The sequence below is a fragment of the Xenopus laevis genome, chromosome 5S (assembly GCF_017654675.1).
Source record: "Xenopus laevis strain J_2021 chromosome 5S, Xenopus_laevis_v10.1, whole genome shotgun sequence".
Taxonomy (NCBI): domain Eukaryota; kingdom Metazoa; phylum Chordata; class Amphibia; order Anura; family Pipidae; genus Xenopus; species Xenopus laevis.
Window position 1 is genome coordinate 87,380,261 of NC_054380.1, and position 11,521 is coordinate 87,391,781.

The following is an 11,521-nucleotide window of genomic DNA, read 5'->3' on the forward strand; positions in this document are numbered from 1 at the left end:
TAGTGAGACCTGGTCATAGGGCACAAAAGCAGTTATCATGTAACCCAAATCATTCCCCAACAAGACATTTACAGGAATTTCATTAGTTACACCCACTTCCCTTAGACCTCTCCCCGCACCCCAATCCAAGAAAACTTTTGCCACAGGCACCTTTGGGTGGCTCCCACCCACTCCCTTTATGGACAAAGTCTTTCCAGGAATAATGTCCCCAGTGTTTATCATCTCTGGACGCACCAGAGAAAAATTAGAACCTGAGTCTCTTAGTCCCTGAGTCACTTTGTCCCCCACAATCACAGACTGCATATGATGATGTAGATTCTCAGGCTTACCAGACACGAGCATCACAACAGGCTGTCCAGGTGAAGTTGGTTCCTTCTTTTGTGGACAGTCAGTTCTCACATGGCCCACCTGGTTGCAGGAAAAACATCGGCGGGTATCCTTCTGCCCCACAGCTGCAACAGACCCCCCAAAAGATGAATTCTCACCAGACTGTAGACTGCTGTGTGCGGTTCCTCCTGTTGATCGCTCCTTGTAGCTTGGTACAGATGCTCTGCGGTGCTCTGGCATCCGACTAGCTGCATAAGTATCAGCAAGCTTGGCAGCCTGGTCTGCTGTTTTAGGCTCCCGGTCCATAACAAACTGCTGTACTTCCAATGGACATACGTGTAGAAACTGATCTTTGACCATCAAATCAGTTAAATCCTCAACTGTGGTAACATCCAGTCCAGAGACCCATTGCTTAAAGGTAGTTTTCAAACTACTTAGGATATCTGCATAGCTGTCAGCAGGGCCTTTTTGTAGGGAACGAAACCGTTTCCTATATCTTTCTGGAGTAAGATTATACCGGTCAATTAAGGCTTGTTTGATAGCATCATAATCCCCATCGAGCTCTGGTGGTAAATCCACAAAGGCTTCCAGGGCTTTGCCTTTTAACCCTGGGGTAAGGTACTTTGCCCATTGTTCCCGGGGCAGTTGGTACTGTCTACAAGTCCTCTCAAACCCACGCAGGAAGGTGTCCATATCTCCATCCTTCTCCATGGTCGGGAATTTGTCATGGGAAATATGGAAAGGATGGGCCACCCTGGGTTCCATGGACGGTAGGTGTGAGTTTTGTTGCTGGAGCTTTGCTAACTCCAGTTGATGCTGTCGTTCTGCCTGCCTTTCAGCTGCTGCTGCATCTCTTTCAGCTGCTGCTGCATCTCTTTCTGCTGCTGCTGCTGCTGCTGCTGCTGCTGCATCTCTTTCTGCTGCTGCTGCTGCTGCATCTCTTTCTGCTGCTGCTGCTGCTGTATCTCTTTCTGCCTGTTGATATTGCAGGATAAGTTGAAGACGCAGCTGGGGGTCATCTGAACCCAACAATTGCAAAGCTGCTTGCAGGGATGAATTCCTGTCATCCTGCCCACTGCAGCTAGAACTGTCCTCTCGCTGAGAGGATCCAGGAACAGAGTTCATCACTGGGACATCCTGAGTTGCATAGTCTCCTGACTCAGGTGTGTAGTTCTGCTGCTCCTTTTCCACCAAGGCACAAATCAACATTTCCTTCGATTTGTCCGCTGCATCAATTCCTCTTTGCTCACAGAGATTGATGAGGGTCTCCTTGGTCTGCCTCTTGTAAAATGCTGCCATCTTGCAACACTTTGCCAAAATAAAAGATAGAAAAGAAAAACAAGAAGGGAAGGGAAACTGTTTGCAAGTATGTCTTAATAAAAATAGTATGCACTGAGTTTGTCTTTGAAGACTGTATACTCCTCGCAAGGATTTACAGTTCTTTAGTGCAAGGTTTAATGACTTAACCCAAGCACTAATGCTCTAAATAAAAAATATCCCACCGCTGCCACCAATCTGTCACGAACACGGCACTTCCAACCGCACGTGACTTTAGGTGTGGCTATCAGGGGTCACTCACTCAGTCTCTCACCCACCTTGCACACAGGTTAGACTAACACAAAAGCACCCCAAACACCAACCAACACCCACAAAACTCATTCGCTGCCACCATCTATCATTCACAGGCGATAGAAACCTAATGTGACTATTCCCCTGTTCTCTCTTACAGGTAATAATTCACAATACACCAATGCATTAACACTCTCTCCCTATAGTCAGTTAGTTCCTACTGACTCAACAAGTACTTCAGTATGCAGAGGGTTAAGGCTCAACTCTTTCAGGCTAGGTTCGTTTAGAGCATCAAAGACAATCTTATTAAATTCTCTTTAATATTATAAAAGGTATAACAGTGCAATATACAAAAAGATGTTACAAAAAGAGACATACATTCAATAATACAATTACAAACAGTTGTAAAATAAAAGGGAAAACATGGAAAACCTATACTTAACTTCAAAGATATAGAATTCCTGGTCCTGGAGGCAAGGGGAAACAAACGGGATAACTTCCAATCGCAATTGGTCCTCCAAAGTAAATCCAAAGTTTAGTCAGAAGAGCTGACTATTTATCAGTGATTTCAGGGCATCAGGTAACTGCACACTCCCCCCTCCCTCAGGAATGTAAGGGGGCGTGGCCTAGCAGGACACAGATTGAGTTTTTATGACCTCCTGTGAGTAGGAACTGGACCAAGAATATAATGACCATAACTCCTTATTGGAACATAGGAGAGAGATGATATTATATTCATTGGTTATTAATTCTCTCAGGGATTCCATAGATACTAAACATCAATACTGTGTGACCTGCCCCTGCCCAGATATTCACATCTAATACACAGAGTACCAAACCTAGTCATGTTTGGACTCGTTGGAAAGATGAAATTGCCTCAAACCCATCATCAGGTTTTTATACTGTTGTTACAACAGGTATGGGTTCTGTAAGGATAAATATATTTAAGGATACATTATATGTGACCTTCACTTCACCTTTGAGGGTCTTGCTGGGAACTTTACGTTCTCACTCCTTGGGCTTCCCCCTCCCCATGGAATGGCTCTTATCAGCCAGGGCATGGAGGAGGGCATTACAGCTCTGACCCCTCTGACCATAGTGAACAGAGGCCTGTTATGTGTCTGATTTAGATGCTGGTAGAAATATTTCTCATGATACCTTGGCCTGTTTTATTAACTATTACAGGCCTGTATCATGACAATATATATATATATATATATATATATATATATATATATATATATATATATATATATATATATATATATATATATATATATATATATATATATATATATATATATATATATATATATAGTTGAGAGAATATATGGTATAGTTTTTACTGAGCAGTATACAACCCAGTGAATGGTGTATACTGCTCAGTAGATGTTGAGATTTTTAAAAGATCAGATCCTAATCGTGAGACCACGATCTTCTCAGAGCGATCCTACGAATTTACCATCAACTAAAAAAACCAATTTGCCAGGAAAACAAAGGGGAGCTGTCTGCTTGTCCCTGCAAACATACAGTGGTGTGAAAAACTATTTGCCCCCTTCCTGATTTCTTATTCTTTTGCATGTTTGTCACACAAAATGTTTCTGATCATCAAACACATTTAACTATTAGTCAAAGATAACACAAGTAAACACAAAATGCAGTTTTTAATGCAGTTTTTAAATGAGGGTTTTTATTATTTAGGGAGAAAAGAAATCCAAACCTGTGTCAAAAAGTAATTGCCCCCTGAACCTAATAACTGGTTGGGCCACCCTTAGCAGCAATAACTGCAATCAAGCGTTTGCGATAACTTGCAACGAGTCTTTTACAGCGCTCTGGAGGAATTTTGGCCCACTCGTCTTTGCAGAATTGTTGTAATTCAGCTTTATTTGAGGGTTTTCTAGCATGAACCGCCTTTTTAAGGTCATGCCACAACATCTCAATAGGATTCAGGTCAGGACTTTGACTAGGCCACTCCAAAGTCTTCATTTTGTTTTTCTTCAGCCATTCAGAGGTGGATTTGCTGGTGTGTTTTGGGTCATTGTCCTGCTGCAGCACCCAAGATCGCTTCAGCTTGAGTTGACGAACAGATGGCCGGACATTCTCCTTCAGGATTTTTTGGTAGACCGTAGAATTCATGGTTCCATCTATCACAGCAAGTCTTCCAGGTCCTGAAGCAGCAAAACAACCCCAGACCATCACACTACCACCACCATATTTTACTGTTGGTATGATGTTCTTTTTCTGAAAAGCTGTGTTACTTTTACGCCAGATGTAACGGGACGCGCACCTTCCAAAAAGTTCAACTTTTGTCTCGTCGGTTCACAAGGTATTTTCCCAAAAGTCTTGGCAATCATTGAGATGTTTTTTAGCAAAATTGAGACGAGCCTTAATGTTCTTTTTGCTTAAAAGTGGTTTGCGCCTTGGAAATCTGCCATGCAGGCCATTTTTGCCCAGTCTCTTTCTTATGGTGGAGTCGTGAACACTGACCTTAATTGAGGCAAGTGAGGCCTGCAGTTCTTTAGATGTTGTCCTGGGGTCTTTTGTGGCCTCTCGGATGAGTTGTCTCTGCGCTCTTGGGGTAATTTTGGTCGGCCGGCCACTCCTGGGAAGGTTCACCACTGTTCCAGTTTTTTGCCATTTGTGGATAATGGCTCTCACTGTGGTTCGCTGGAGTCCCAAAGCTTTAGAAATGGCTTTATAACCTTTGAAATTGAACTCAGGTGTGATAAAGCACAGTTAAGTTATTTTTTAACAAGGGGGGCAATCACTTTTTCACACAGGCCCATGTAGATTTGGAGTTTTTTTTCTCCCTTAATAACGTAAACCTTCATTTAAAAACTGCATTTTGTGTTCAATTATGTTATCTTTGACTAATAGTTAACGGTTTTTGATGAGCAGAAACATTTAAGTGTGACAAACATGCAAAAGAATAAGATATCAGGAAGGGGGCAAATAGTTTTTCACACCACTGTAGATAGATTGCACTGGGACTGACAAAGATTTTTTGACCTGGCCGATCAATTTCCCGACAGATGTCGGCCGAAAAATTGTAAGATGTACGATCGTTCGAATCCCACTAACCGTACGATAATTTCGAAGGATTGGTCGGGCTTCCCTAAAATCGGTCGTTCGGCAAGAAGAATCGTCGTGTCTATAGGGAGCTTTACATAGATTAAGCCTGTTTTGAAAAAAAAGTTGGGACACTGTTTAATAGAAATAAAAAGAGTATGGGATGATTTGCAAATCGTTTAAACCCCTATATTTTCTTGCAGATAATACAAAGCAACATATCATATGTTTAAACTGAGATATGTTATTGTTTTGCAAAAAATATATGCTCATATGTTCATAAATAATGGTGCCTTCCCACATGTGCATTCGACTCATACTATGTGCACTAATGTTCCCTCATACCATCATTAATACACGGATCACAGCTTTTGAACTGTGTGCTAACGGGCTGAATGGTTCTTCCCTAAGTCTATCTTGCATGAGCTTGGGCCCAGAGAGGGTTCTGGTGTTTTTGTATTATGTTTTTATATATATATATATATATATATATATATATATATATATATATATATATATATATATATATATATATATATATATATATATATATATATATATATATATATATATATATATATATATTGCATGCAGAAAAAATAGGCAATGGGCATGCTGAAGAATCCATAAAAAGGCCATCAAAAAAGTAGTACAGGTATTTGACCTGTTATCCAGAACCTGGGGTTTCCGGATACCAGATTTTTCTGTAATTTGGATCTTCATACCTTAAGTCTACTAAAAATCATTTAAACATTAAATAAACCCAATAGGATTGGTTTGCTTCTAATAAGGATCAATTAAATCTTGGTTTGGATCAAGTACAAGGTACTGTTATTATTACAGAAAAAAAGTAAATAATTAATGGGTTTCCTGATAATGGATCCAAAACCTGTAAAAAAAAAAATTATAAAAAAAATATCATTTCTACAGCCTTAAAGGTTTAGTGCTTTCAAGACACTTAACCACTGAAAAAAATAAGACCAAATGGGAAAAATTGGGCAGGTTAGTGAGAAAAATAAATAAATACACACCTCCCCAGCTGCTCCTGCTCTAAAATTCATTTTTTTTAAATAACATCAAAAGGACTGAACACTTCAGCAAATACAGCCCACAGTGCTTCTGGTTTCTCTATGAAAATGTCTGTTATGTGCAAATTTCTGTTATGTGGGTGGAACGGGGAAGAAGCCAAGGAGCTATGTTCACAGACAATGGATTTTGGGAGTGTTCCTGAGTCCATGCAGTGATCTTCACTAGTGATGTGTAGTCTGAACTCTTCCTGCTGCCCTTGCCGCCCTCCCCATCTGTGATCTAACATTTCTTCAACTCCCGAGTCCAGTTGCCTCTATGTAAAGACACTCCCCGCCCATCCCCTCCTTAATGTCAGAGACGGGGGCGGGGCATGCGCGGGTTTATAAGGAAACATAGAAACCTGGGCCGGGTTAGGTGCTGGTCTTGATGAGTGGCATATCACTAATCTCCTCTATAAAATCGTGTTGCATTTTCAATGCAACACCTTCTGATGGCCAGAAGATCACGTTTAGTATTGGCTTTCTGTCTTGTCCTTTGCACACAGATTTCTCAGAATCTTTTAATGATGTTATGTAATGTAGATGATGAAATCCTCCAATTCTTTGCAATTTTACATTGAGGAATGTTGTTCTTAAAATGTTGCAATATCTGGCCATGCAACATTTGATATGTTGCCTTTGTGCTATTTGCAGTTAAACATAGGATTTATATGATTTTCAAATCACCCCAGTCTCTCTTTATTTACATTTTACACAGTGTCCCAACTTTTCGTGTATTTAGCTTCCAGTGGATCTTTCTTTTGTTCCTGTCAGTACAGTCTATTTCAGAAGAGAATTCATAAATCAAAGATGATAGTCTTGGGATTTGATTACTAGCAAATTGGCATTTAACATTGGGATTAGAAAATGCCACGCTGTGATTAAAGTTACATCTGACACCTCCATGGCTGTTTTCTTCTGATTGTTATAACAGTTAAGGATGTTCTATGTGCTAGTTATACAGCTATACCTTGCTTAAAGGGATTCTGCCATGATTTTTGATGTAGTTATTTCTAAATTACATGGTTTACACTGCAAATAATTCACTCTACAATATAAAATTTAATTCCTGAACCAGCAAGTGTAATTTTTTCAATTTATAATATTGGTGTGTAGGCAGCCATCTCAGGTCATTTTGCCTGGTCATGTGCTTTCAGAAAGAGCCAGCACTTTAGGATGGAATTGCTTTCTGGCAGGCTGTTGTTTCTCCTATTCAATGTATGAACCTGAATGTGTTGCAGTGGGACCTGGATTTTACTATTGAGTGCTGCTCTTAGATCTACCAGGGAGCTGCTATCTGGTTACCTTTCCATTGTTGTTTTATTAGGCTGCGGGGAGAGGGGGGGGGGCAAGGGAGGGGGTGATATCACTCCAACTTGCAGTACAGCAGTAAAGAGTGACTGAAGTTTAACAAAGTCACATGACAGGGGGCAGCTGGCAAACTGACGATATGTCTAACACCGTGTCAGATTTCAAAACTAAATATGAAAAAAAAAACTGTTTGATTTGAGAAATGGATTTCAGTGCAGAATTCTGCTGGAGCAGCACTATTGTTTTGAAAAAAACATTTTTTCCCATGATAGTATACCTTCAAAAATTGTTACTAAAGGTAGACTGCCATCGTCCCCTACCATACAAACACTATCAAGCATGGTCTGTTTTTTGATATGGCACTGGCACACAGGAGCCCTTGCTCTGGATACAATGCTCATTAACAACACTGTAAAAACTATTTAATGGGGAGGCCAGCCAGAAGCCTGCTCTGTTTTCATGCTCTGTTGAAAGCTCTGCTCTGTTCCTGGCTGAGCCTGTAATTGTATATTTTTGTTTTAGAGTTCCGAACACAAACACAATCCGCGCTCTAATAACGTGTGACATAGCAGACGATCAGTCCTCGGGCGGTACCAAGAGGGGCGTAGATTCCATAGGAATCCACTGGAGTTCATTTTGAAACTTTCCTTCAAAACAAAAACTGATCTGTCCTAAAAATGAAACTTGTACATTTAAAAGCGTTTTATAATTTATATGTGTCTAAAACACACGTGCTGGCAGACGAGTAAATGGTTTTCAGCAGTAAACACATAAATGTTTTAATGTGATGGCAGACACCCAGGATGGGTTTAGTGATTTGAAAAGAGTAGTCAAATAAACAACATTCTTATTTAGGGTTTAGGTTCTATATATATGTAGATGGAACTTATTCAGCCTCGGCTATGGTTGTGTTCTTGGAAATGGTACTTAATAGTGCCTAACTCAGAGGGTAATTCAGAGGCTGTTGCAAGTACACACTTCTCATTTAGTCTCCATTCTATATATAAACTTTTCTTATAATAAAGAGCAGAGTTCATGGTGTTTCATAGATAAGACCTGCAGAAACAGGCTGTGTGCATTCAGGGCCTGTGTTTTAAACTGTCTGTGATTCTTATGATCTTGACTAGTGCAGTTTGCTTGGTCATGTTGCATGTTCCCATAATCCCTGCTTGTTTGTCTGCATGGAGGATCTTGCCATTTAGTAACTGTACTAATGCTTGCTCTGCAACTTTTTGGGTCTAGTTTCTTATTTATGTTCGAGGGCTGGCTTATTATAAACTGATGTGGTTATACAGAATTCTATGGATCCCTTGAGCTGTCATCAGTGCCTCTAAATGTAGACCAACATTATATCAATGATGGATGGACAGTTATGAAATGTTCCTAATGTGGAACCTTCATGTATTTCAACAAATCCATAATAAATGCATTTATCATATAGGGTAAGGATACCATGTGTACATAATGTATCCCAGGTCATGGGATACAACGATTAAATCCTTCGAATCAAACGATTCGAAGGATTTTAATCCATCGATCGAACGATTTTTCTTCGACCAGAAATTTGTTAGAAAGCCTATAGGGACCTTCCCCATAGGCTAACATTGATGTTCGGTAGGTTTTACTTGGTGAAGTAGGGGGTCGAAGTATTTTTTAAAGAGACAGTACTTCGACTATCGAATTTTTAGTTCGAATCGTTCGATTCGTAGTCGAAGGTCGAAGTAGCCAAAAAAACACTTTGAAATTTGAAGTATTTTTTTATTCTATTCCTTCACTCGAGCTAAGTAAATGTGTCCCTTATACTATAATACTTATACTATAATATGCCTTGCAAACCCATTGAAGCTCTGAATAATTGCCTTGCACCTACATTGAATCCTTTTTACCATTCTGGTTTGTGCGTCTCCCCAGGACACCAGAGCAATGCCCGAGTGTTGTATCCTTGCTGTCTGAGAGCTATAACCCACATGTGCGATACGGTGCGGCAATGGCCTTGGGCATCTGCTGCTCTGGAACTGGAAACAAGGTACGTGCTTGCTCTAATTTATTGTTTTTCCTGATGAATAAAAGTGAAACAAGCAAATTAAGATCTGTAAATCTGTTCCTCTTTCATCACAGGAAGCAATTAATCTCCTGGAGCCTATGACCAACGACCCTGTGAATTATGTACGTCAGGGAGCCCTTATCTCATCTGCCCTCATTATGATTCAGCAGACTGAAATTACATGCCCAAAGGTGAGAAGGGACCCACACACAACATATGTTCATTAGTACTCCATATTTTCTGGTGCATGTTATTATATCAGCCAGTTAGCTACTTCAGATCACATTTAATCCCAGTATTGCTTATGGGGTTTCCCAATTTTCTTATTTTATCCTTCCAAAATGTATTAAACCTACTCCAAACGTTCCCCTCAACCTTCATACTATTTCACTATATTACCATAACCTGCTGGAAAAAGACAGATTTACTTTAGTCCTTCCCTGCACTGAAACTCCGCGGGCAAGTTTGCTGCTGTTTAAAAGATTTTGTTTATTGCATTTGACAAAAAGTTACAAGTCTTAAAAACAACAACATTTGACTTTGATTTCCTATGAACATTCCATTAATGTGAAGTATATCTTTGAACTAATAACTAAATCGGTCACTTCCCTTAAACCTACTGACTGGAATAAAGTACAGTAGCTGGGAAGATTAAATTAACCATACAGTATCTTGAAAGTCAGATTAGGAGATGAATTGTAGAGGGACTAATCAGAAAGAGAAAAACAATTCAATTGAAATGTTACATTCCACCTGCTTTTTGGTCCCCCGGTGATCACAATAAGCAGATACTCGATTGCAGGCTGGAAAATGATAAAATAGGAAGGCTAATAATTAAAAAAAATTGTGGACCATTTTAAATGTCGTTAGAACAGGTCTAACTAGAACTGTCTCTTTAAGGAGAAGTTTTAACCTTTAAATTAACTGACAAAGATGCAGTTTTGAGTCTGAGTTTATGTCTAAAACCTCAGGGTCATTGAGCACTGTACAGCAAAACAATAAATTAGTAGTAACAAACAAGGGGTCATTGCAATAATAAGCAACATTAAGTGCATTATTAGAAATACAATTCACATAAATATAAAATATAATTACAATACAGATTAAGTGCTCAGTGTCAAGGAGACACCCTACCCCGTAGGGCTTACAGTCTAAATGGGAGGGTAACTTACAGACACAATTCGGGGGGTGAAATTAAAGTGCTGTTGGTTACTTTGTGTGACACTATCATATAAGTGCCAGTTCCCAGTTCTGCCATCCAGGTGCTCCCAGAGGATCGTCTTTATTACACTGTGCAGTAAAAGGTTAATTCTGAAAAATGTTATACCCTTTTTCTTCTCAGTGTGGCCATACAAGCTGTTCATTTTATGCCCCCCCATGTCTGGCATCTTCGTCATAGCCCCCAGATCAGGCAGGCGCCAGCAAAGTATTCCGTCTGCTGTACATCTGTAAATCGGAGTTCTGCTTCCTGCAGATGTAATTATGACGGGAATCATACATTTGGTTACAAGCCACCCCAGAGGACTTCAACCTGCCTCTGTCCCCAAGTGTAGCTGCAGGTTTCAGGATGCTAATGTGACTGACACTTTTTGACACTTCCACTTAGATATTAGACTTTTCCCAGATGGGTCCAACAGGCGCACTTGCAGGCATGTGACACCATTTAATTATATTGATAGGAATGGGATTTTGTTTACATTCTGTGTAGCACTCTTAATTGATTAAGCCCAGAATTCAATAAACAAACTGGCTGTATGCATGTTTGAAACCATTACTACTTAATTTTTACACCTTTCTCTTGTTTTATTGTCTTTTGCTTCTCTAGTGTGTGGTGTATTTTGTGAAATATAGCTATGTGTGGCATGTATTGGTGCTTCCCTCACTCCTTGTTTCATCTCATAGGTCAGTCAGTTCCGTCAGCTGTATTCCAAAGTTATCAATGACAAGCATGATGATGTGATGGCCAAGTTTGGAGCCATTTTAGCCCAGGGGATTTTGGATGCAGGTGAGAAAATTATATCTCTACAGCAGTGATCCCAAACCAGTGGCTTGGGAGCAACATGTTGCTCACCGACCCCTTGTATGTTGCTCCCAGTGGCCTTAAAGCAGGTGCAAGGTTTGGTTGCAAAAACAA

The 11,521-nt window shown here is 40.0% G+C and overlaps 1 protein-coding gene across 1 annotated transcript in view; it reads left to right on the forward strand.

Moving 5' to 3' along the window:
• psmd1.S (proteasome 26S subunit, non-ATPase 1 S homeolog) overlaps positions 1 to 11,521 on the forward strand; it is a 73,321-nt gene that overhangs the window by 57,625 nt on the left and 4,175 nt on the right. The window contains 3 exon segments of the mRNA NM_001096178.1: positions 9,255 to 9,369; positions 9,462 to 9,578; positions 11,290 to 11,392. Coding sequence (NP_001089647.1) covers positions 9,255 to 9,369; positions 9,462 to 9,578; positions 11,290 to 11,392 — 335 coding nt within the window.